Source organism: Lepidochelys kempii, chromosome 10 (assembly GCF_965140265.1).
Source record: "Lepidochelys kempii isolate rLepKem1 chromosome 10, rLepKem1.hap2, whole genome shotgun sequence".
Lineage (NCBI taxonomy): Eukaryota > Metazoa > Chordata > Testudines > Cheloniidae > Lepidochelys > Lepidochelys kempii.
Window position 1 is genome coordinate 65,481,929 of NC_133265.1, and position 27,380 is coordinate 65,509,308.

The 27,380-nt window shown below is 38.9% G+C and overlaps 2 protein-coding genes across 9 annotated transcripts in view; one reads left to right on the forward strand and one right to left on the reverse strand.

The window, feature by feature from the left end:
* Window positions 1-27,380, reverse strand: part of FAM227B (family with sequence similarity 227 member B) — a 211,676-nt gene that overhangs the window by 97,700 nt on the left and 86,596 nt on the right. The window lies entirely within an intron of this gene.
* The window catches only part of FGF7 (fibroblast growth factor 7), a 107,410-nt gene that overhangs the window by 37,609 nt on the left and 42,421 nt on the right, over window positions 1-27,380 (forward strand). For 3 of the 5 annotated variants that reach the window (XM_073303969.1, XM_073303968.1, XM_073303971.1), the window contains one exon: window positions 10,148-10,723. In XM_073303969.1, coding sequence (XP_073160070.1) covers window positions 10,438-10,723 — 286 coding nt within the window. In that variant the 5' untranslated portion in view covers window positions 10,148-10,437. Of the gene's footprint in view, window positions 1-9,293; window positions 9,570-10,132; window positions 10,724-27,380 lie in introns of those variants that run through there. The other 2 variants (XM_073303972.1, XM_073303973.1) reach the window with 2 other exon arrangements.

Genomic DNA, 27,380 nt, shown 5'->3' on the forward strand with positions numbered 1-27,380 from the left:
AGGTCTTATAATGGGAAATGTCAGGCAACCTTAACCGTAGACAGTGCTACCAGCACCAGCTATAATACTGAGGTAGGGCAAGAAAAAGGTGTGGATAACACAGGAGAAGAGGTTAGTAGGGGAAAGAAAATGGGTTTGAGGAAGAATCTGAAGGAAAGCGGATGCTAGTACTTGAAGAGAGAAGTTATTCCATGTACCAGCAGGAGCTGGGAAAAAGATACAGATTCAAGTTGCCCATCGGCGGTAATAATATCATAGGGAGGTGCTGCTGGCAGCAACGCAATTGGTAAAACCATTCAATTTATTGTCTCTCCTTGACACACAACTCCACAACACCCTTGCAAAGGTTTTGTTCCCGTAGTCAAATGATGGAGGTGACAAAGAGACTCCATTTATTAGATTCAAAGAGGTCAATGCAGGTGTCTGTTGAGTTTGTATATAGGCCAGTGTACCTTAAGATGCTGGAGATTCTCTTGCCATTATATATAGAGTAGCAAAATATTTCATGTTAGGGTTGTCATTTAAAAAAAACCCCAAATTTACTTTAGAATAATTTTTTCCTTAATTTGTTTTTAGGCACGTGTTCACTTGTGAAACTGACGAGGTGCCTTAATAGCATTCTTCTGTCACAAACAACATTTCTAAGGGAACTGGATAATATGCATTCAGTATGGCAAAATGCCTATATTCTATCTGACTAGATGCCAACTGATAGTTACTAGAGGTCTACAGATAATTTAACCTTTAATATAGTCAAGCTGTAAATTAAAGAGGATACAATATAATTTGCATTGTGAAACTCTTCATTCTGACCCAGGTTTTAATTAGGGATATAAGGATTTATTTAAATAGGAAGATAATTTTGCACTTTCAAACGAACTCTGTTCACTTACTCATATAGTAGATCATCACTGAAATTGATCTTCAAAGCAACAGTCTTAATCCAGCAAAAAGCAGGCTATGGTGTCTGCTCTCTGAAAAATGCAGACAGGTCCCAATTAGAAGGAACACAAAATAGTTGTCTAAGATTAAGTTGTCATGGGATAAGAGGGAAGATTCTTTTACCCAGTTCTCAATCCATGAAAGGAAGGGAACAAAGGGTAGGAATAAATGGTAAATTTTCAGAATGTAGAGGGGTAACTAGTGGTGTTCCCCAAGGGTCAGTCCTAGGACAAATTCTATTCAACTTTTTATAAATGATCTGGAAAAAGGGATAAACAGTGAGGTGGCAAAGTTTGCAGATGATACTAAACTGCTCAGGATAGTTAAGACCAAAGCAGACTGTGAAGAACTTCAAAAAGATCTCACAAAACTAAGTGATTGGGCAACAAAATGGCAAATAAAATTTAATGTGGATAAATGTAAAGTAATGCACATTGGAAAAAATAACCCCACCTATACATACAATATGATGGGAGCTAATTTAGCTACAACTAATCAGGAGAAAGATCTCGGAGTCATTGTGGATAGTTCTCTGAAGACGTCCACGCAGTGTGCAGCGGCAGTCAAAAAAGCAAACGGGATGTTAGGAATCATTAAAAAAGGGATAGAGAATAAGACGGAGAATATCTTATTGCCCTTATATAAATCCATGGTACGCCCACATCTTGAATACTGCGTACAGATGTGGTCCCCTCATCTCAAAAAAGATATACTGGCATTAGAAAAGGTTCAGAAAAGGGCTACTAAAATGATTAGGGGTTTGGAACGGGTCCCATATGAGGAGAGATTAAAGAGGCTAGGACTTTTCAGCTTGGAAAAATGGAGACTAAGGGGGAATATGATAGAGGTATGTAAAATTATGAGTGGTGTGGAGAAAGTGAACAAGTTATTTACTTGTTCCCGTAATATAAGAACTAGGGGCGACCAAACGAAATTAATGGGCAGCAGGTTTAAAACAAATAAAAGGAAGTTCTTCTTCACTCAGCGCACAGTCAATCTGTGGAACTCCTTGCCTGAGGAGGTTGTGAAGGCTAGGACTATAACAGGGTTTAAAAGAGAACTAGATAAATTCATGGAGGTTAAGTCCATTAATGGCTATTAGCCAGGATGGGTAAGGAACGGTGTCCCTAGCCTCTGTTTGTCAGGGGGTGGAGATGGATGGCAGGAGAGAGATCACTTGATCATTACCTGTTAGGTTCACTTCCTCTGGGGTACCTGGCATTGGTCACTGTCGGTAGACAGGATACTGGGCTAGATGGACCTTTGGTCTGACCCAGTATGGCCATTCTTATGTTCCTATGTAAAAGTCTAGCAGACAGACAGGCTAATGATGGGCACTTTATTAACATGGCAACAGGTCTTTATTCTTGCTTTAAACTTTAGTAAAGAATTATTTTTTCTGTGTTAAAAGGCTTCCAATACCTATTTAATGCTTGACTGGTAAATAAATTGCAGGAATCGTCATGAAATTCAGTACTCAGTATATGGATCCTCACAGACGGTTACTGGGCTAGTTTGTTTGGACATATAAAAATCACAAATGATACAATCCTATCTGCATATGCTGTTGATTATAGGTGGCATTTAAATCTTTGCTTAACTCTATTCAGAGATAAACAGGTTTCTCTTGAAGAGCTTCTTTTCATATTTATTATTACTGGCTAAAACTATATTTTAATCATCACAAACAAAGTTATTGGAAATACTTTTTTGTTCTTTAAATAAAGAAATATTTCAACAAAGCTCTAGGAAATGTTTGCAATAAAGTCTTACACAAAACATCTGTGTTTACTAAAAGATGTTTTCTAACTTAAAAATTAAGGTATGTTACACATCAAAAACAAAAAATGAAATAAAAAGCTACATAAGTTCATGAAAAAAAAAGTGGTATGAGTTACAGCTTTGTTAAGTGCTGTGTTCAAAGTAAAATTGGAATATAGAAGTCTGGTCAGGTAAACTCTGTATGCTTCCCAAACCTGGTGGAAATAAACCAGCTGCTATATAATGAGACTAAATTGTGGTCTTCTGTGGAGTACAGAATATTACTTTCAGCCTTCTAGTCTCTCTGCCTTCTCCAAAAGCCTTATGCTACAATACATGGCTGTTATAATCTTAAATTTTTGATAGTCCTACTCAGTGTGCCTACTGTCACAAGGGAATGGACTCTCCAATGAGGATTGCCAGTACTGGTAATGACGTTACTAATAGCAATGGAGATCTTTTGTAACCCTCGGTACTATGCAGGCTTTACTCAGAGGAGGAAACCATCCATCTCCAAAAACACTAATCCCTAGGATTCCACTCTTTCATGTCAGTCTGTCCTTCAAAAAAAGTCAGCTTCTTGGTGACCCTGCCTCCTGTCCAACTAAGTCTGCATGTGTCTCCCTCAGAAGCCTATTTGGGGATGAATTAAGATATTTCCTCCAAGGTCCTTAATCTCCCCCAAATAAACTGAAGAAAAACAAATTACTGCAGATAACTTATAAACATAAAAACAGAATACACACAAGATAAATTATTTGCTATTAAGTATTCAGATATCTACTAGTAGTATACCCATTTCCAGTTTTCCTGAAAGCTTACATCCATCCCATATGACCAAAATCTGGATGTTTACAGCAGCCAACAAATAGAGATGGTGGAGGCTTTTGAGTTTAGCTTTGCAAAATATTTATGATAAAAAATTTATAGTAAAATTTTACCCAACATTCCCACACCTATAAAAATTTGCAATTTCAACAACCGATGCAAGCTACCAAAAAGAAACAACTTCTCTCAACAATCAGGCAGGGGAAGTCTGGAAGGAGCCATCCCTTATGTCTGTGTATTTTTAATCCACTCAACTCCATACCATCTAGGCTGAAAATTAAAATAGGAACAATTCCATGCAGAAGTGGCGTGTTCTCCATCTCTCTATTGTTTATAGAGGGTTCCTTTTGCTTTATCTCAAGAGATGCTGCCGGATGTTCTGTAGCTGTCATTATCAAGGAAAGGATAAAGAGCAAATAGCAGATTTTTCATTGCATCTTAAATCCTGATTTGTGATAACAGGGAGTTATGCAGCTGAGGGCTTAATACTGAGAATGCCCAGTTTCTGCACCCTTAGAATTTTACCCTGGTCTCCATCAGCCACAGAATCCTAACGAATTTCAGCTGTTGCCACAGAAACTGTGCTGATCTCCAAGGTAGACAGGTTCCATCCCATTGCAGACTCTGAAGATTTGTAACAGCAATCCAGAAGCTGATCAGAAACAGGATAGGAAGCCAGCAGAGTGCAGAGAACCAATTTGTTGTGCTCTCACTAGTTAATGTTTCCTAGTAGGCAGGCCACTGCGCATTGGATCAATGGAAATGTCTATATTGCCTTCATAGTCAAACCACATGGAACATATTGTAGGAGTCCATCCTGGAGATGAAGAAGGTATGGGTCATTATGGCTAACTGTGCATCTGAAAGAAGAAGGTGCATTCTCCTAGCTAGCAGAAGATGGAAAAGGTCTATTTGGCTGCTACTACTATTTGGGTGTCTACTGTTTGATACAGAGACCTTTATTCAACCTTCATAACTGGCAAACATAACAGTTGCCTTTGATTTCTAAAATTTTCATTGTTGCAACTTCCCACCTACTCACACTAAAGGAATTGGCATCTAGGTTGCTGTAAGGGGAGAAGGCTTACAGAAGTATTATGGGGGTGGTTTTAAAAAAACGTTGAGTACATACAAGCAATATTTTTCTCTTTCTGTAACTTTTAGTGCTGTCAAGTTATCACAATGTGCCGATGTATTTCTTCAAATAAAAGCCTGTCAGAGAAAGGATCATAAAATTTGTGCAGTTTTAGGAGAAATCTGCACCATGTAAAACCTTGCTCGAGATCAGATTTGCAAAGTTCTGGGCATATTTCCTTGATAAGGTGGAAGTGCTAGCCAGTGCAATAAGACGTTCTTTCATGAAAATAGAGTAGGCCTATTTGGGGGAGGCACTGGTTATATCCGACTGCCAGCCCAGCTAAATCCTGGTAAAGAGGCCCTCTCTGTGGCTATATGGGATATAAATACCTCCCCCATTGCCAGTCAGCAGAAAAGGTATTGTGGTGACCTTGTCCTGACATGGCCTTAACTGTTTTCTGCACATCACTAAACTTTTCCCCTTCTCCCCACCTGCTGCAGGGAAGCCCTTAAAGTGGCAACATCCCTTTTTTCCAGCTAGACAAATACCCACCCGTTATAAAGGTTGCAGTGGGCATAGTCATGAAAATAGAGCAGGCCAGTTTTGGGGAGGCATTGGTTAATACATGGCTTGTACCAAAAGTGGGTTGCATTTTTCCAGGAAATTCAGATTTGTGAAGGAAGGCCTGATTTGCTCAAGCAGGTTAAAATGGTGTCCTTTCATCAGGCAACATACAGTTGGGCTTGCTTTTTGGTAAGGGCTAAAATTTCATTGTATATTTATAATGTATTTATTTAAAGCTGCAGCTTCATTTTGAAAGGTTGTTATTTGCGGGCAAAGCAAGGAGGAAAGGAGGAGGATGTGGGCACCAGCCATATTAAAATAACTTGTTCACTGGTTACACTTACAGCTGGTGCCTTATTTAAATTGCTTTTTAATTATTGTAACTATAAAGCTTCATAACACACTGCTGTATCAAATGATTTATTTTACGGAGCTGAGAAAGATACACGCAGAAAGCTTGTGGCTGGAGCATGAGTATCTACAGCTTTCTGGAAATGAAACCTCAGGTGTGCTATGGGTTTATATAAAACTAAATGCCAGAGAAAGCACAAATAAATTAAAAATCCCCAAAAGTAAAAAAGCCGGTTTTAAATGCGGCAAGTTGTTTTTGTCCAGCAAAGACATAACATTTTTTTTAAATTCCACATGCATTCTACTCTGAGAAGTAAAACACAGATAAGATTTTATCCCTGATTACTTGAATGCCACATATTTTTTCATTGTATCAGTCTGAGTTCAGATCTAGGAATGGATCGGAGACTGTATTGGTATAAATGGCTGGTGAGTTCTTTTTAGCAATGGACGAGGGATCAGTGGACATGGTGATTTATCAGATTTGTCGGGAGCTTTTGATATTATTAACCCATAGGTATTGTTGACTTACCCAGTGAATCTTGGGGGAGCTGGGGAAGCAGTGGATTCATTCTTCGTTTATAAGATTTCCCAGACAGTACTGTTCATTTTCTCCAACAGCCCTCACATGGAGTCCTACAGGATTTTGTAATGCTCCTGTTTAATATTAAACCGACAGGGTAGATTGTGAGATGCTTTGGACTGAGATTTCATCAAAATTGCCAGTAGAACTCAGCTCTACATCTTCTTTTCACTGAATTCAGACTTCCACTGTCTAATAGAGAAGGGGATCCGGAGGTAGACAAACTGGTTACACATTAGCCTGGATAAGGCTTATTGGCAAGGGGAAACTTCTAAAGGACTTGGAGGAAGCACTATTTGCATCATTTTCCAGGGTTCACCATTGCAATGTGCTATAGTATAGGGCTATTCTTGCAATCTACCTAGACATTCCATATCAAGCAGAACTTGCCCCCTTCCTAGGGCAAGCTGGCATGACAAATGCTACCTGTGCTGAAGTCTCTGTATTGGTTTCCTTTCACTTCTGGATTGCAACTTCAGATGTCAATGGAGATTTTAAAAGACTAGAATGGTTATTCAGGAAGTTATCTGAACTTTTCACCCTAGCATGGCAGTAAAGATGGCTGATTGGCTCTTGCTTTTGGTCCCTAAATTAGAAAGCTCCATTACGGATAGCAGGGCTCCCTCATCTGAGGGCTCCATCTTTGGAATTCAGTCTTCTTTGTAACTTCTCAGGGCCCAGGATTAGAGATTATCGTGGCACATCACAAGGCCAACGGGCCATATCCTTAGCAGGTGTAAATCAGCACAGCTCCATTGACTTCAATGGAAGTATGTTAGCGTACACTAGTTGAAGACCTGGCCCCATTTTACTGAGTGCTTTGTTGACTGATTTTATGATGTTCCTACTCTTACTTTTGAAAATGTATTTACTATATTTATTCACTGTAGGAGGTGCCTCGTTGCCACTACAATAGAGACTATAGAAATTAGAACAATCAACACATAATAAAGGAGCAGCTTCCCTGCCCCTGGTTTCCCTCCCCCCCCGCCCCAAATTTTCAGATAGCAAATGAGCCATTTGGAAGGAACTTATTAGAACGCTATTACTGCAACTAGAACAAAAAAATGTAATCCCCACATGCTGGGGATGGCACTAGCCAGGCCTTTTGAAAGGTGAAATGTACGAAAAGCCACTTCTTAAAGTGTCTAGTGGAGGCATTATGTTCCGGGCACTGTAGACCAGGACAGGTGCATGCCACTGGGTCTCTCCTGAAGGCATCAAAACATGAGGTTGGCCATTTGGGGACAGCGTATGGTAGGGTGAATTGGAATTATGATCATCTAAGCTTCAGGGACCTTTCCTGAATCTGGGCTGTGGGTGTAAAAGAGAATTTCAAACTCACCATGATTCTGAATGGGTTTCACACATTAGTAGGGACGAACTAGTCAGAAATCTTGGGTGACTGAAGGTATTTTGTACCATTTTTACTTCGTCCCTCAATGCACCAAAATAAGCAGTTATGTATAATCCATAAACGAAGTTGCTGCATGATTATTAAATAATTGTTCAAAACTATAGGGAGTCAATTTGTCACTCCGTTTCATGTTTGGTCCTCTCTCTTGCTGTCCCTTCTGTGCTGGAGTCTCTGGTGCAGATCTGATGTTCCTACATGGGTATCCTTTGCCTCCTCATGTTAAAAATGCATACTTGTAACAATTACGAAAATAATCTCTTAAAAGAATGAGAAAATATCAAATTTTCCTTCATGACTATGGCAGTATTTGTATGTAAATCATTGTTCTTTCAGGTAACAATGATAATAAAATAGAATTCCTGGGGTCCTACTCTCCCTCTGCAGGATTTGAGTAAATCTCATTGACATCAAGTGAACACAGAGAGAGTAGCAAATGGGGAGTGCTCCAAGGGAGCTCTGAAAGGAGATGTTGAAGTATCTGAACTTTGAGAAGGGAAATTACTCAGATCCTCTGAGTTGGTGTGTGGGTTGGGAGGATGGGAGAGCAGGTGGGATGAAATAGGGTCCCCTGGTGACACACATCTGTGAGTGATAAACACTGGAACACTCCAATCTAAGTCCTGAATCATTAAACCCTCCTCACCACTAGGTGGCACACATGTATCCTTAATGTTCCTAATGGCTATTAACTAGCTCAACCGTTCTTTTCAAATCAAGTTAAAGAATACACTAAATTATTCTCCACCTCTCCTGGGAAAGGTTTTGGATTAGGGTAAGCATGACTATGTTACAATTACAATACTATTTTCAGAGACCTACAGATACAAGTAATTTTCTCTTTACGACAGTGCATTACAAGATTTCCCCATTCCTGTTTGCTAAAATGTTACAGAGATGTCTCTGTAAGATAAGAATAGAATTCATATTAAATAAGATAAAAAGGCACTGCTGTACTCAGTGAAATCCAGAGTTTCAATATGTTTTTATAATAGCTGGATTTCACCAAAATCACGACAAGATTTTAAGGATGACATGGAGCAGAGTTTGGGCAGTAGACTGATGACAAAAGTTGGAAATAAATATGTAGAAACAGCATGATAATACGTAGCTGTTTATTTGCCGCCCCAAAACTTAAGCCAACAGATCATCCATCTAACAGTGTGCTAATATGGATAACATCTGTACTACTGAAACTTTTAATTCTCATGCTGCAATTTCTAGGAAGTATTCATTGGGGAAATGGGGAATATCATTCCTCATTATATTTTTCTTGGGATGCTGAAAAAGGTCTAGACTGAACGCAACGTTTAGAACATACCTCGTGTTTGTCCATAACAGCCATTTAAATAAGAACCCTCTGGATTTTGTATGCAATTGTTCCTCATTTACTAGTCTACAAAACAAAAGCAGTCCATAATAGGCACCATGCCTACCACCCACACTGCATAATGCACCTGGGTATTTCAGATATCTAAAGGAAGGATAGTAAGCAAAGTATGTACCCATCAATCTGTGTAAAAGATTTGGAGGAGAAATGAGGTGTGTGTTTTTGTTCCTAAGGAAAAGGGAATACTGAACTAAATCAAAGAACAGAAATGCTTTAACTGACATGAAAAGTAACTTTATTCAGTGATCACAGAAATCTGTTTCTGGAAAGTAGGTACATACTTGGAGATTTAAAGCATAAACTACGTTTATAGCTCCCTCTGATGACCATTGGACACTACACAACATAAGTCTTCTTTTATTTTTGTGCATACATTCAACTGACAGCTGACTGGTTAAATTCTAATTGCTTCCAAGTGAGGTCAGCAAAGGTATTTATCGAAAAGGACTGAACAACAGGCTCAACACACACGCACGCGCACGCACAAGCGCATACACACACCACCGCTCTTGCGTGTTGATTTATGGAAACAATTATAATTCTGCTGAAGTCTTTCTGAGCTGAGAAAGTTTGTAGCTACAGTAGAGCGTCTCATGTTGCAAAAGGCAGACAACAGAAATGGAATACTTGTGTATCCAGCTGTTATCAACAGGAACAAGTAAGTTACCGGTCCTTTAAAAGAATGCTCTGGGCGTTCTAACCACTAATGACTTTCTCTTTTCTTGATTGATGTATGTTAGACGTAAGCTTCTTGACATTTTCTTTAAAAAAAAAAATCTACAAGTAACTGTATGTATAAAAATACAGTCCCACAAATATCTGGGTCTGTCCTGATATTCAAACTAGAGAAGTGCAGGCAGCCCTTTAGGAAGAATGTGGCTAACTATAAAGGTATAGGCACAAAGTAACCAAATGTAAGAGATGCAATAGCATTTTACTGCGGCTGAGTTTTGGAGCTTAGCTGAATCAATAACTTATTTGAAAGACTTATTACTGAGCTACACAAGGAATTGTACACAGTTCAAATGTGTGCTGCTGTCAAGAGCCTGTTGTAAGATATATCTTGTATGTGTGCTTGTGTATGTTTTTTTTTAAAGAAGTTAAGTCACTGTATAAAGCTAGGAGATATTTTGCTATGCTACAGTACTCATGCAGCATATATTATAGTTGCACACATGTAACAATTGACCATAAAATTTATCCATGACACTTTTCTCATAGATCTTTTACTTTCAGTGCAAGCAGCAAATTCAAGTAGTACAGAAGGTCATGACAGCCAAGGTTATTATAACCGGTTTCTTTAAAGGATATCCTGACTGAAAAGATATTTAAGGAGATATCCTGTTTCAACATCAGTAACTATTAAGGAATAAGGATCAGAATTCTGGAAGAGGAAGCAATCTCAATTAAATCAATCTACAACTCGCTGTAAAGACAGAAGGCAGGTCAATGACCTAGGAGCAACGATCTACTTGAGTTTTAATTTTCATTATGTTGTTCATGAACACCCAGAACACCGCACTATAATGCACAAATGGATACTGACATGGATCCTGCCGACTTTGCTCTACAGATCATATTTTTACATTATCTTTCTAGTGGGCACTATATCTTTAGCTTGCAATGACATGACTCCAGAGCAAATGGCTACAAATGTGAACTGTTCCAGCCCTGAGCGACATACCAGAAGTTATGATTATATGGAAGGGGGGGATGTAAGAGTGAGAAGACTTTTCTGTCGAACTCAATGGTATATGAGGATTGATAAACGAGGCAAAATAAAAGGGACACGAGAAGCAAACAACAACTATAGTAAGTAATGTCTCTGCTTTTGAAATTTGTACTGAAAGATTTTAAAATTTATGAATTGTTGGTTTTTATCCCTTCATTTATGATGCTTTCACAATAATTTTGTATAGCGCAGTAACCATTCTATCAGACATGTTTTCCAATTGATCATACAGCAGGACATTTGGTATTGATTTTGAAATGCGTCACTTTAAATAATACGTTACCAGTATGTTGTAGAGCTAATGTATTAGTTACAGCTGGTAACTATTAGCAAACAGAGAGCCTATTTTAACAAGTGAATTAAGGCTGTACATCTGAAAATATATAACCGCAAACTCTATGCTCATAAAGTACTTATGAAACATTAAACCACATTTATGTAGGACACAAACTACCTACAAGCTCAGTATGTGTGACTGAACAATTAAAATATATTCAATATTAGAAAATGCAATGGAAAGAAATATGAAAATTGCCTTGCAAAACCATTTGGACAATTTGCCAGGCTAGAATAAAATCTAATATTGCTTCTACAGCTCATTATTACTTGGATAATGAAAAAATACTCTCCTCTCTCACTTCCAAAAAGATCACTCACCCAGAGAGGGTGGACATGTAAAATTATACTAAATATACTTTTAGCATGAACTACGGGGAGTTGGATAATAATCCTGATCCACCTATATCAATATTTAAAATGATTTTCATATACCACTATTTTAAGATATTATGTTTGCATGCGCTGATTTTACCAATTTTACAATTTGTGTGTGGTATTGTAAATTTAGGCAAATACCACATCTACTTCAAGAATATTGGTGCATAATTTTTTTAAGACAGAAGAGAAATACAGAGAATTATACACTGTAGCACTTAAAATGAGAATAAGTACAAAATTATTATTGCTTTAAAGTGTCAGAGGTATATATTGTTCTAGTGAACAGTGTTTATTAAACAACAAATCTCTGTCCTGTGATGGTTTTAAATGTTATTCTATTATTTGCCATATAAATTAGGGAGCATTATAACAGCAAAAAAAGAAAAATCAAAGTGTGAGAGATAGTAATATGATTAGTTATTTTTCAGTTGAAAATTTACTCCCCCCCCCAAACAAATTCCTATTCTTTTCAAGTACTGTGCTGCATCATATTTACTTCATGATTATAACTAGCATTGGCCATCTTACATAACTCAAAGGGTTTTCTTTGCAAATTTTACTGTTTCTTTTAAAATTTGTTTTTATATTAGTCTCCTTTTTTCCCTACAATCTATTCCATCATACATAACCATATGGCTTGGAAAATGTAAAACATCAGTTTATTGGCTATGGGCCAAATCCAGCAATTTTTTTAGTTGGTTCTTATGCAGGCAACCTCTCATTGACTTCCAGTGGGACATTGCCAGAGTAAAGACCGCAGGACTATATCTACAAGGGAAATCCTGGCCCCCTAACTTCAATCAGGCCAGGATTTCATCCTAAATGTTCCTACATAAAAACAGTCTTCTGATTTTTTTTGCAACACTAATGCATACTACAATCATATTTTATCTGTTTGTTACTTGTATACTGTCTCTCTAGATGGGTTTATATGATCACATGTTCCCAAATAATTATGCAAATTTGCTTTTTATTATACTATTCTCTTTAACCAATGTGTTGGTTTGTAATTTAACATTATTTCAAATTCAAGTAAAGGCTCTTAATCTGTGAGTCCATGTTTTTGCTACATATTAATGATTTTAATAAGTGTTTATTTTAGGATTTAATTACTACTATCTAGGTTTTTAGTAAAATGTAGCATATTTGACTCAAAGTTCAGGTTTTTTTGCAACACAAAATCCTCAATACTTTATCTACTAAATCAGGTATGAGATAAGGAAGTGTCTCTGCCACATGTAAGGTAGAGAAAGGCGGGAGGTCTCCCAGCATATTAAATTTAACATGCTTGCTATACTTCATCTACTGCACATACTAGGAAATAACTATTTTAGTGCTTTTGTTGGATAAGCAGAATAGAAAAAACAATACACATATAGAGGGCATGGGAGAAATCAATTTAGCAATGATAACAGGCTAGTATTTTCAGAGGACCTCCTGTGTGTGTATTATCAAATCAAAATATAAATCAGAACAAACTCACTTTATTTCCTCTTGATTTAATTCAGATTAATACAGTTTTTTGGGGGGGGGAAGAGAACATACCCTCAGTGCAAATGAACATGAAAGAAATCTCTTTCTGAAGATGTGTTTGTGGCCATATACTAAACACATTTCCAGTCTGTGTTCAGATAAGAAAAAGATTGGACTAATTTTCTTTCCCCCAGACAAATGTTGTTTTCACAGCAGTAAACTCAAACAGCTCTTATTTTTATCTAACTTGTCTGTAAAATTATATCTATTACTGAAATGGACAAATCTGCATGTGTAAACTTCACTCATCTCTGTTAGGTGACTCACTAGTTTGCAATGCTCAGTGCTGGAAGTGGTAAACCAGACTATTCATTTTCTCTGCATGGATGATACCCCAAAAGAGTCACATCAGAGTCAACCAGCTTCTGTGGCTGTCAGGGATTCATTTGCTGCTCTGAGAAATGTCTTCATATTCTATCCTGCCAGCCCCACCGTATAATCTTAGAACAATGCAAAGATATTTAGAGGATTCTCTATATTTGAAAGAGGAAACCCCAACTTTCTCCCATAAGAAATGGAAATGCTGATGTAAAAAAACACTGTGGTTTCCTGTATCCTGAATGTAGGAGAGAATCTAAGCTCGATCCTGTCATAAAGCCACAGATGTAGAAGAGGAACCTAACACCCGTCTATCTGCTGGTTCACTATCAGAAGCATGCAATAAACTCAGATTCAAGTAGAGAAATCTCATTGTAAATATTTAAGTGTTAATGTATTGTAAGTGTTAATGAAAGATGCCAGATTGAGTTTTGCAGACAGAAATCACCACTTTATCCATACATCATATATTGTACAACATGGACAATAGGCAAAGCTTCCTTACAACTAGAAATCTTTCAAAGATGACATAACACTATCATGTTGCATAGGCAACTTGAGAAGGACGAAATACATGATGGTTCTCATATTAATCAAGATTATGGATCTGAGGTACCAAGAATACAAATCAATGATTGTGAGGAGTCAATAAGTAATACAAGAACAGAGTCAAATCTAATACGTACATTATTTGCAATTATTTGCACATCAAACTTCTCCTAACATACAGGATGCAGTCAGAATAATGTGGCCCTATGAAAATCATAGCAAACATAGAAGACAGAACACATTCATCAAGCAGACTCTGATGTAAAATTGTATTTGTTGCTTGTTGTTACATGATAACGTATTGAAGCAAATTCTTAATATTAATCTCCAATTCATTTCTCATAATTCAAAGTTAATTTGTTACAAATACTTATTGCAACAATTTAGTCAGCATGTTTGAGTAAAAAAAAATAGCATCCTCCCCCCCTCCCCCCCAAAATCTAACCTAATCTTCATGTCTTCTGTGCTAGCAAAGCAAATTGCTGAATTCTGGGCCAGATCAATGATGACCCCCTTAGGCATAAGAAGAATTTTTATTGCACACACACATTCAGTAAGGAGAACTTCAAATAAATCTTTAAAAATGATTAGCTATTGAAATATTGTGAATCATTAGGGGTTTTTTTTCCCCCGTATAACAAGACCTTCTGTATCAAACATCTCTATATCTCCTGGCAGACACCCATCTCTTGGCCATACAGCTGAAAACTACAGAGTAAATTTGGTCAATCATATAAGATAGTATATCCCACCACTAGGCAAAGGAAATCATTCTGCATCTGACAGAAATAACCCCACTCTTCAGGCTCAAAGTTGAAGTGCAGAGTAAGAGCCAAGAGCCTCTCACTAGAACACTAAAATAATCATCAAGAGACAGATGTGAGGCAGAAGTCTCAACCCTTCAGAATATTTAATTTCAGTTTTGCTTTCAACACCTATTTACTGTACCTTGCTTCTCCTAGTAAACAGTCAAACATTTTTCTCAGTTAATTTCAGAGACAAACTGGCACATGAAATCCAGACTGAGGAGGTATTTCTGTCCCAGTAATAGAATGAGACCAAGCAAGTGGAGCAGAGAGGTGAGGGATAGCTCTCTTAGCGATCAATTGCTACCTTTTGAAATAATTTAGCTTCCCCTTCTTACTGCTTGATCGTCCCATCATTTCAGTTCTAATTATGGAAGTCTTGCAGATTTATTAGTTTTTGTGCAAAATGGAAGTCAAAAACAGAGCTTATTTTGAATCAGTCTAAAAGGTTTTACAATTAGGACTGGATGATGCTCTAGGAATTTACATGCTCTGTTAGTCTTGAAGTTTCATTGTAAGGACAAATGGCTTCTTAATTATTTCAAAAGCCTCCCCAGAATCTTGAATCATAACTGTTTTAAAAAAGTGAGAGAGTTTTTAAATGTGAATTTCCAGTATCAAGCCACCTCTCAAACCAGGAAGTACCTTCTCCACCACCCCCATTCTGTTTTGGATGAGGACAAAATTCCTACAAGAAATGAGCTCTTAATGAGATCTTAGCACAAAATGGCAGAAATGTCACACAAAAACTTGGCCTTGTGAGACTTCTACTGTTTTGGACAAAATCTTATAAGAACATTACCCAAGATTCAGCATCATTAATCAAACCTAAATTCTAGCCCATATTCAACCTGAAACCTAACCTAGTTCAACTCGTAGTCTAGCCCAACTCTAAACCCTGCCACATAGAAAATTAACAAATTTAATCTAGAAGTGGACCAAACTGCTACATACTGTATACCCACACACACAAAAAGCCAACATGATTTCATTGTTAACACAACTGCCCTGCACCTTTAAGCAGCGGTGTGGTGTTTGGCTGGCTGGCTGAATGCAGAGAACAGTGCTTTATGGCTGGGGGGAGGAGGGAGGAGATGAAAACTGCTGAAAAGGGTCAGCATGGTCACTGACTCATCCCCTAGGAATGCAGGCTTTAAAAGGGGCAGCTCTGCACTGGAAGCCTCAGGTTTACACAGAGCAGGCTGAAGCAGGACTCAACCTCCCTCCCCTTTAGATGGTAAAATACCAGGTTTGGTCAAGACTTGCTGTGGGCATTACACTATCTGCCCCTTTTTTAGGGGGGCTGGGAAGGAATTTTTCCCTTACCATCATACTGGCTTGGATAGTTGGGTTTTGTTTTTTTTTTTTTGGTCTTCCTGATAGCAGGCTCAGGAAGGGCTCTACTCATGCATGGCATGAAGGGTGGTAGGCTATATGTCGCAACTCATTATTTAAGTGTAAGGCAGAGGTCCAGTGCAGGTTCTCCATAGGAAAAAGTGTACCGTGACCAAATAAATGGCTTGGAAAAGGATTTAAAAAGACATATTCACTAAAGGAGTGAATGGGGGGTGTTTGAGGAGTCCTATGATTGGTATGGTAAGGAGCCAACCCTCCATTTTTATAGCCCACTTTAACCTTCCTACAAGGGTTGGTGGACGGTAAGGTTTCAGCAATGGATTTGCTGGAGGGACCTGGATGGAAAAAAAGAGGGGGAGCTGGTAAAAAGCCCCCATGTAATTACAGAACAAACATGGGGTTATCTGCACTATATACTTTTATCTGACGGGTAGTCATAGAATCATAGAATATCAGGGTTGGAAGGGACCTCAGGAGGTCATCTAGTCCAACCCCCTGCTCAAAGCAGGACCAATCCCCAACTAAATCATCCCAGCCAGGGCTTTGTCAAGCCTGACCTTAAAAACTTCTAAGGAAGGAGATTCTACCACCTCCCTAGGTAACGCATTCCAGTGTTTCACCACCCTCCTAGTGAAAAAGTTTTTCCTAATATCCAACCTAAACCTCCCCCACTGCAACTTGAGACCATTACTCCTTGTCCTGTCATCTTCTACCACTGAGAATAGTCTAGAACCATCCTCTTTGGAACCACCTCTCAGGTAGTTGAAAGCAGCTATCAAATCCCCCCTCATTCTTCTCTTCTGCAGATTAAACGATCCCAGTTCCCTCAGCCTCTCCTCATAAGTCATGTGTTCCAGACCTCCAATCATTTTTGTTGCCCTTCGCTGGACTCTCTCCAATTTTTCCACATCCTTCTTGTAGTGTGGGGCCCAAAACTGGACACAGTACTCCAGATGAGGCCTCACCAATGTCGAATAGAGGGGAACGATCACGTCCCTCGATCTGCTGGCTATGCCCCTACTTATACATCCCAAAATGCCATTGGCCTTCTTGGCAACAAGGGCACACTGTTGACTCATATCCAGCTTCTCGTCCACTGTCACCCCTAGGTCCTTTTCCGCAGAACTGCTGCCTAGCCATTCGGTCCCTAGTCTGTAGCGGTGCATTGGATTCTTCCATCCTAAGTGCAGGACCCTGCACTTATCCTTGTTGAACCTCATCAGATTTCTTTTGGCCCAATCCTCCAATTTGTCTAGGTCCCTCTGTATCCTATCCCTACCTGCCACCGTATCTACCACTCCTCCTAGTTTAGTATCATCCGCAAATTTGCTGAGAGTGCAATCCACACCATCCTCCAGATCATTTATGAAGATATTGAACAAAACCGGTCCCAGGACCGACCCTTGGGGCACTCCACTTGATACCGGCTGCCAACTAGACATGGAACCATTGATCACTACCCGTTGAGCCCGACAATCTAGCCAACTTTCTACCCACCTTATAGTGCATTCATCCAGCCCATACTTCTTTAACTTGCTGACAAGAATACTGTGGGAGACCGTGTCAAAAGCTTTGCTAAAGTCAAGAAACAATACATCCACTGCTTTCCCTTCATCCACAGAACCAGTAATCTCATCATAGAAAGTGATTAGATTAGTCAGGCATGACCTTCCCTTGGTGAATCCATGCTGACTGTTCCTGATCACTTTCCTCTCGTGTAAGTGCTTCAGGATTGATTCCCAGACATCTAATAATAAAGTTGAGGCCTGATTAAACCCATGTCAAATGTCTCCTGTCCTTCTTTCGCTACAGCCAGACAATAGAATAAAATGATACGAACTGGATGTGGTAGGCGATGCCAAGAATGAAAACTCAGGTTTAAATGGTTCCAGCAAATCTGATACAAAAGATACACAAAGCTGAACCATCTTGTAATATCGCCTGCTGATCTGTAGATATATCCTAAATTTAGTATACAAAAGGCATAGATTATAATCCGAAGTATAAGAATAGAATGACTGTATCTAAGGAAACAACAACCAGAAAACACCATGATTGCCAGGTAATTTTATCCTTAATCCAGATCAGATTTTGAACTACCTGTTCTCACTGGCAAATGCTTAGTCACTAAGAAGTCATATTGAGCCAAACTGCTCACTGTTTTGAGTAAGAGGTTAAGAGTTTGGCCCTCCATCATATTCTGTCTCACCTCAAAACATCCTTGAAAGTGGAGGAGATTGTATCTGCTCCACTTGGGAGAGTTTACAATCTCTCTTATTGAAGAACTCCAGAACCAGTCTACCTATAAAAAATTAAAAATTTAACTTGAAGTGATTCTAAAAATGTACAAATTGTTATTTCTCCTTTAAATCAATGGGTAAAGTACTTCCTTGCATAAGGAAGTGGAAGCATCTTTGAATTAAATTTTATTATTGCTAATGTGGATAAAAAATATTTATTTTTACATGGTTTTTTAAAAGGATAAATTACTTTGCCTCCTCTCAACCTAGCCTTATTTGTCAATGTTTACAATCTGTTTAATTATCTTGGTTCAACCTCTCACATTACCGCACTGGGCTCACCTTTTCTAGGAAAAATACATGGAATTAAATGACATTTCTCCATTTTGTGAGGACATGTGATGTTGTGGCACTGGATTGGGTCTCAGGAGGCCTAACATCTATTCCAGTTTTTGCAACTTACTTATTCAGTGACCTTGGGCAAGTCATTTTATTTCTGTTTCGCCATCTGTAAAATGGGGTTTAAAGAGCTTTGACATTATGGATGAAAAGCCCTATAAAAGCAGATAATAAAAGTAGTATTGTTCTAATAAGTGTTATATGTAGTAAATACCTTTTACTAAAATGTTGAATCAGGAGCTGGAAATAGCTTAATGAAACCTAATTTACTCTCTGGACAGAGGAGTGTACAGTTTCAATTGGTATCTCAATGCAGTAAGTATTTTTCCAATTGCTATACAGAAATTACAGTACTTTGGTAGTCAGTTTGATTCCTGATATAGTCTTTGTTGAAAGGCATGGGATCTCCTTGTTTGCCACTTCAAACTAGCTGTGTTGTTTTAGATTTGTAGGGTCTTTGAGTACTCAGTAAATTGGACTGTGTGATTTTTTTTTTTTTTAAACCTTGGAGTTCTGTAATATCCCAGACATCTGTAAGTATGTACTCATACTGCTCCATGCTTCAAGATGTATCACATAATAATATACTGTGGGACATTTTACTCATCACTGCAGAATTAATTTGGGCAAGTCAAGAACATTACTTTCCTAGGATGGCACATTGCTTTCTTGCATAATTGACCATCTAGGACTATATTTGGGAGCTGAACTTCAGTTGTCCATATTAACCATTGACTTTATTGTTCATTTTTATATGAGCTGGTGGAAGTATCATATGAACTGACTAGGGTACAGCAAGTTAGAAAAAAATTAAACAAATGTTAACAGTGAAACTTTGAGTTTCATGACAGGTTTCAGAGTAACAGCCGTGTTAGTCTGTATTCGCAAAAAGAAAAGGAGTAGCTCACGAAAGCTTATGCTCAAATAAATTGGTTAGTCTCTAAGGTGCCACAAGAACTCCTTTTCTTTTTGAGTTTCATACGGCAAGAGCACAATAGAGGTTAACAATTATAACTGCTGTATTGTCAGACTAAAAGTTTCATAACACATTACATCATTTGTATGCATGGAAAAAGTTTTGTGTAACAATTGGTGTTGAAAAGCTGGAAATGGATTTTCACAGATGTGGCTGACAACTGCATGCATAATATACAGAGGCAATAAAAATACTGATGCTATCAATATGCCTTATTGACATGTTATGCATTTTGCTTGTGAAACAAAGGACAAGGTGAAGTTGAATTTATAACGGGATTTGTTCACATAACTCCCATGTACTGCTTACTAAATTAACCTAATATTCATAGGACTTATCAACAGAACACTCAGGTATTCTAAACATAACCATCTAGCTGCTCAGCTAGTGTATGTTTGCCTATCCTCATTAATGTCAACGGAGCTTTGCCAATTTACCCCATCTGAAGAGCTGGACCTTTTTATCTTGGGAAATAATATTTTAAATTATTGTCATTAAATTATAGTAGAGAATAACATGGTATTAGCAAGTATTTGCTAATACAATTTTCAGTATGTTATATTTAGTTTACAGATCAGCATTATAATACAGACATTTGACACAGTATCTCAGCTTCTCACTTTTTCTTGTGGATATTTCTATAAATTATGATTTTGTGTCTGTGTAACCATAGCTTGCATTTCAACTGACTATAATGGGAGCTGTAATTCAATGATAGTACCCACTGGTGCAGTCCACCTGTGGTAGAAATAGCAGCAACTGTTGTATAAACTGTGCTCCTGTAGGCTAAATAGGGCTAGCCAAAAGACAGGTAAAATGATTGAGTTCTGTCTACACGACAGCTTCCAAGGGTGCTACCACTGGCAGTGAAATATGGCTCCCATTTTTACCAATGTAGGTAAGGTTATAGGATTAGATTTAATTTGTTGTAACTAGCATTTGCTTTGGAAATGGGAAGCAGGAAAGCATCTGGGTTTTCACTTGACCTTCTAAGCTTAATTTAATGTTTGTAAGCATAAGCAATTTTTAACTGGATTTAGTAGTTCTGCTATGATTCTCAGAGAATATGGGGATGGTTAAGTAGGCATAATCTTATATTGGGAATTTGACACTTAAGGCTAAAACAATAGGCTGGCATGACAACATGATCCAGACATTTAGTTAAACAAAATACATGCTACACCTCTACCCCTATATAACGTGGTCTGACATAATGTGAATTCAGAGATAATGCGGTAAAGCAGCACCCTGGGAGGTGGGGCTGTGCCTTCCAGCGGATCAGCACATCAGCGTGTCTGGCTCCCACACGCTGCTCTGAGTGGCGTGTTAAGGGTGCCGGGCTGGGGCCATGGGGGGGGAAGGGGAACAGGGGTCGATTCAGATGTGCAGGGGCAGCATGGCGGGGCTCAGCCAAGCTGCGGTGACCTGGGGCGTGGCTCATGGCTGGAAGTTCATGCCCCAGCCCGGGGGCCTACAGCCAAAGAGCAGGTCCGTGCTGCAGCCCCGGCCCTGGCTCCGCGCCTCCCATGCCCTGGCCAGGGGGTGCTGCACACTCCACTGAGCTGGGCAGTTTTGCCACCACTGCCTCTGCCGCTTCGCTCAGCTCCTGCCTCCCTCCCACACCCCGGCCAGTGGGTGCTGCGCGTTCTGCCAGGCTGGGTGGTTTTGCTGCCGCTTCCCTCAGCTCCTGCCTCCCTCCTGCGCCCCCACCCGAGACCCTCTGCCCCTACTAACAAAAATGATTTAGTTCGCAAGTTTACAAACATTTTTATCCTAAAAGAAATAAAAATATATCTTTCCTAGTAAAATTTCAAAGCACATTATTTCTTTGTACACTCTAATCCCTCTACCCCCAATATAACGCAGTTCCACCTATAACACGGTAAGGTTTTTTGGCTCCCGAGGACCGTGTTAAATCAGGGTAGAGGTGTATATGGTTTTTTTTTTTAAGCAGAATATCATCTAAAGGAAATCAGAGTCAGGGTGTTAATAACTCAATGTGTAACCATAAGTGTAAACAAGGATTGTGCCCCCTTTCATAACACTTGTAACCAAAAGAATATCTGCTTCAGAGGCAGCAACAATCACCAACTATCCTACCATCATCAGTTTAATCCAAACTCAGTAAATTTGGGTAAACAGACTAATTAAGTTTTTGGATAACAAAAAATCCCCTACGTTGCTACATGAGCTTTTAAATATTTTTTCATAGAAGAATTTGTAATAAATATTCCTCACTTTACTTCCATTTCTTCCACGTCTAGCTTGCTTTAAAATGTTTTAATAGACACAGGGAGGTGCTGTAGACTTTGAAAAGAAGCTGATCAAACTTTGTCTGTCTTTGTATTCTTGATACATTGGAACTGCATGCAAGACACATTTATAAATTATAAGGCAATGTTCTCAAAAACTACAACTAATGGGAATTGAGTTTGCACTAGTAATCTAGCAATTTTGGAATAGTGAATTGATTCCAATTTTTAAAATTTGACATTTAGATATTTAAGTGGCTGTGTACAGTACTGTTGTGTGTAAATCAATAGTATTACCACTGATTACTGGGAATCTGTTATCTATGCAATTTATTATCTAGGATTGAAATCCTAGGAACAAATTTTCAAATGTTGCACCTGCCAAATTTACATATGCATCTCTAGTGCTTGTAAAGCCTACAGCTGCTCATGGGAAAAATAGGATCATTGAGCCCTAAATTGCCTCCTTGTGTTCACAGTTATAAATGATGAATGGGCAAATGTGGAACTTTATGTGCATATCAGTTGTGTAAAAGAATCAGCACTATCTTTGAAAATGTATCCCTAAGTATTGTGTTACAATAATCTTTAAAACTGGTATAATACTTATGAGATTGTGTGTCTTTCCTTCGCATGGTTGACAAACTCAGAGGTAATATCTGACATATTAGGTTAAATATTTCTCTGTTTTACATTGGCATCTGACAGAATAAGCCAATACACAGGCTTTTTAGCTGATCCACAGGGTGATAAGATGGCGGGCCAAAAAAAAAAGGCGATACTGGCTTAAGAGGAGGGCAGGATAGCCAAAAGGAGGCATTAATTCAGTTCCTCCCTACTGCAGCTTCTGCCATAAAGACCTGGTGGAAACAAAAGCCACACCCTCTGACAGGAGCTCTGAAGGAGGGTGAAAGCAAAAACTGAACCCCATAGAGTGAACATGATACTGACAGTACTGACTTGTCACTTCTGCTAGCCAAGTTATTCCAATCCCACGCTTGCTTCCTCCCGTCACAGTTGCTTGCACGCACTAGTCACAGAACCCAGCAATTGACACACAGCACACTAGACGATATACAGAGAAAAAAGAAAAGGAGTACTTGTGGTACCTTAGAGACTAACCAATTTATTTGAGCATAAGCTTCTGTGAGCTACAGCTCACTTCATTGGATGCATTCATCGGATGAAGTGAGCTGTAGCTCACGAAAGCTTATGCTCAAATAAATTGGTTAGTCTCTAAGGTGCCACAAGTACTCCTTTTCTTTTTGCGAATACAGACTAAGCTCCGGTCTACACTAGGACTTTAGGTCGAATTTAGCAGCGTTAAGTCGATGTAAACCTGCACCCGTCCACACGATGAAGCCCTTTTTTTCGACTTAAAGGGCTCTTAAAATCGATTTCCTTACTCCACCCCGACAAGTGGATTAGTGCTTAAATCACACAGGCCCACCTGTGAAGGTGGGCCTGTGCCAGGTCGAATTTGGGGTACTGTGGACACAATTTGATGGTATTGGCCTCCAGGAGCTATCCCAGAGTGCTCTATTGTGACCACTCTGGACAGCACTCTCAACTCAGATGCACTGGCCAGGTAGACAGGAAAAGAACCGTGAACTTTTGAATCTCATTTCCGGAGACTGTGGGAACTGTGGGATAGTTACCCACAGTGCAACACTCCGGAAGTCGACGCTTGCCTCGGTACTGTGGAAGCACTCCGCCGAGTTAATGCACTTAGAGCATTTTCTGTGGGGACACACACACTCGACTATATAAAACCGATTTCTAAAAAACTGACTTCTATAAATTTGACCTAATTTCGTAGTGTAGACATACCCTAACACGGCTGCTACTCTGAACCCTGTCATATAGGGAAAAGTCACTCCAGGCCATTTTTGATTGGTTGAATCTCTATGGTTTATTGGTGGGGCTTAGGTTGATTTAGAGGCAGCAGCTGTGTGTAGTTTCGCAAATAATGTTTGTTACTATATATTATCCACAGGCTATGTTTTATAGCAGAGTGGTTTGCTTCTAAGGTCCACCTTATGAGCAAAGGCAAAATTCAGTCTGGTGAGAAAGTCAAATGCAAGAGCCTCCACAACATTTAGGCTTCACATGCAGGGGGTGCCACCAGTGCTAGAGAATAGCATTTCAGAAATGCAGCTTCAGCCACCAGGGCTGCAGGTCGGGTCTTCACAGTGGCCTAATAGTTTGGTGGGGAGTGTGATAATGAGGAAGGACCATGCATCTGTGATTGTTTGGACTTCATAGCTGAAATGAATTTCACCTCTTTGGAGCCCTCCTAATGCTTACTTTACTGACCACTGAAACAACCTTCGGCAACAGATCAAGTGCATCTATGACAAGTAAATGGGTCTCATGCACATAGGTATTTTACGATTAGCTACAAATAAATAAATAAATAAATAAATAAAATCAAACAACCAAGTTTCGTGCAACTTCATAGAGCCACTCCTAAACTAGCTAGTTACAAAAGCCATCCTCCACCAAGACAAAGTGTTACAAGACTCACCCTCTTCGAGTGTCCCTTTGCAGCAAGGCCCAACATTGCAGTGCTCCATCAGTTTCCCCACAACAGTCTTAAGCCAAGCCACTTTAAGATATTCAACTCCTTTTGGGGTCAAAAAGGACAAAAGCATCAAAATAAAAGAACTTGCAGCCTCCGAGGAGCTCGGCTTCAGTCCCCTTATTTATAAGCAGACTCCCAGCAGCAATAGCCTGTCTCCCTGTCTGTCTGGCAGCACCTGTGCTGCAATCAACCCAAACATCCAGATCAGGTCTGTTCTCTTACCAAGGGCCTCCAGCAGGTCTTAGTGCTTAACCAGTTCCTAGCTCAAGCCTGTTTTCTCACCTCATATTGGAGGTAGCCTGTCTGCTCTCTTCCCCAGCCAGGGCATTCTGCCCCACCCAGGCTGTCTCTTAAGTTTCAAGTAACCCTTTTCAGACAGTTCACTACTACTCAGGCTCTGCAGAGTCCTTTTCCCACTCTTCTTACAGACTGGTTTCAGGCTAAGTTATTATGCAAGGTAACCTCTTCCCCCCATCCCCCGCTCAGAGATTCTTGTTAAACCCTGGATTTGTGCTGGAAATGGCCCACCTTGATTATCATACACATTGTAAGGAGAGTGGTCACTTTAGATAAGCTATTACCAACAGGAGAGTGGGTTAGTTGGGGGGGGGAGAAGAAAACCTGGATTTGTGCTGGAAATGGCCCAACTTGATTATCAGACACATTGTAAGGAGAGTGATCACTTTAGATAAGCTATTACCAGCAGGAGAGTGGGATGGGGGGAGGTATTTTTTCATGCTTTGTGCGTATAAAAAGATCTTCTACACTTTCCACAGTATGCATCCGATGAAGTAAGCTGTAGCTCACGAAAGCTTATGCTCAAATAAATTGGTTAGTCTCTAAGGTGCCACAAGTACTTCTTTTCTTTTTGTTCTTACAGACTGTTGTCTACCACAGCTTGCTCCTCTGGAGGCTAGCTTCCCCCTAACTTGTTAATCCTTAGGGCTTTTTCTCCTCTTTGGCTTATCTCCCACCTCTGTGCTAGCTACAGAACACACACATGCCAGCTCTTTCCCCAAGCCTCCAGGGGACTCTAGTAGCATGTCCCTAGAACTTCCTACCTGGTTCCTCTTCCTCCTTTCAAGTCCCACACTCTGCATAGGTGTAGCAGGGTACAACTAACTGAACAGTTCAACAGGGCTGACTAACCCAAGGCCTTCTGGCCCTTAAAGGGGCAGGCCACTATTTTACATGAAGCCTTTTACATTTTTCTAATAGCAGTCCTAATAGAAATTAAGGATCCCCCAAATAACCCCCCAAATAACCCCCAAAACAGGTTGTAATGTCTAATATATCCAAGCTATTGCCAAGCCTGCCATATAATGGCTGCTGCACATACAGCATTAGTGTATTCCTAAAATTGCACTAAGCAATTTAAATGATCTAGAAGACACCTTGAGAATTAAAAGCAAAAAACTGTGGATAAAATTTGACTCTGTTCTCAATGATTTGTAATGGATGATTGGCTCTTTGCATTATTTTTTCAAGTAAATAATAACTTTCCAACTTCTATTCCACAAAGCATCTCTATCTGTCTTCAAATAATTTGGTTTCGAGACATTTTGTTTACTTCAGTAAATTGTGATCAATCAGTACAGGTTTGTATTGTATTTAATACATCTTGCTGACATTTACTAACTAATAATAATATTTTTATATTCAATATTAAATTTCTTGGGAAAGCCACAAATATAATGACAAAATTTCTGTGTATAAACCTGCCTACTCTGTTTTAGGCAATGAGCCAGTCATTCCCCTCCTTTCCATAAATGGCATTAGATCCAAAGAGAGAACAGAAAAACGAGCAAGAAGAGTTTCTTAACCAGTATGTCAGAAAATCATAAAAAGCCTCACAAAATCTGAAAGTTAGCAGGTTTGTTCTTATTCCTGTCACACAATATACTCACACATTTCTCGTCTTCATATGTCAAAATATGAAGTACTATATCTAGGCATTTGAGAAAGGGAAAACAATCAAATTTATTTCTTAAGACTTATGTCAAAATATATGATTGCAAGAACACTATTCCAAAGTGGTCAATTCATCTATCTAGTAAACATATCAACATGGCAATTACATTTTGGAAATAAAGTGTAGACACTTGAATGTCCAAATTAATATACTGATGCACAGACTACTTGATTGAAAATATTTGACTCAAGCTGACATGCCTTCATTTTTCTGGCTGCTTCTCTATGTGACTTGAGAAATATATCGGTTGTAGCCATCAGTTTAGAGAGTATAATGGCAAATGCAAAAAGATTTGATAATTACCACACTTTTCTAGGAATTAAGGGAACTATGTAAATTAACAAATTTTGCACTGAATTATTGTTTTGTCTTTAATTTGAATAAATCTATTGTATTGTTCTGTTATATTTTGGGGGTATAGTATGAACTACTTAATGTGACAGTTTCTGAAATTACACTTCCATCCAGATTCTAAAGGAACAGGGGGGAAAACAGGAAATGTACACAATGGCTAGGATGCTGGTTTAAACAAAAAAGGTAACATTGGTACTACATGCCCCAATCCTAGAATTATCCAGATGTCTTATGATATATGTGGGGGGAAAGGCTTGATCTAGTAATCACCTGTGAACAGTCTGGACCTGATCCAGCCAAAGCACTTAAGTATGTGTTTTAACTTCAAGCACAAGTAGTCCCATTGGCTAGAAAATTAAAGTAGAAAATAACTTTGTGAAGGAAGGCACATCTTCTCCTGACACATTGGAGAAATTGTTCAAAAACACTTTATCACTGGGACAATACGACACCCTAACGTAGGCAAAATTTTAATAAACATGAATAGAACATTTCAGGATTAGATCTCCAAGCATTTTACAAATATGAAGAAATATCATTCCCACCTCTCATTTCCCCACCCCCTTTTTATTTTTTTTTAAATTTTGAGGTATGGAGGTATTAAGGGGTGCATTTTCAAAAGCATCTAAGTTACTTAGAAGCATAAATCCATATTCAAATGTGATTTACTATCCAAGCCTA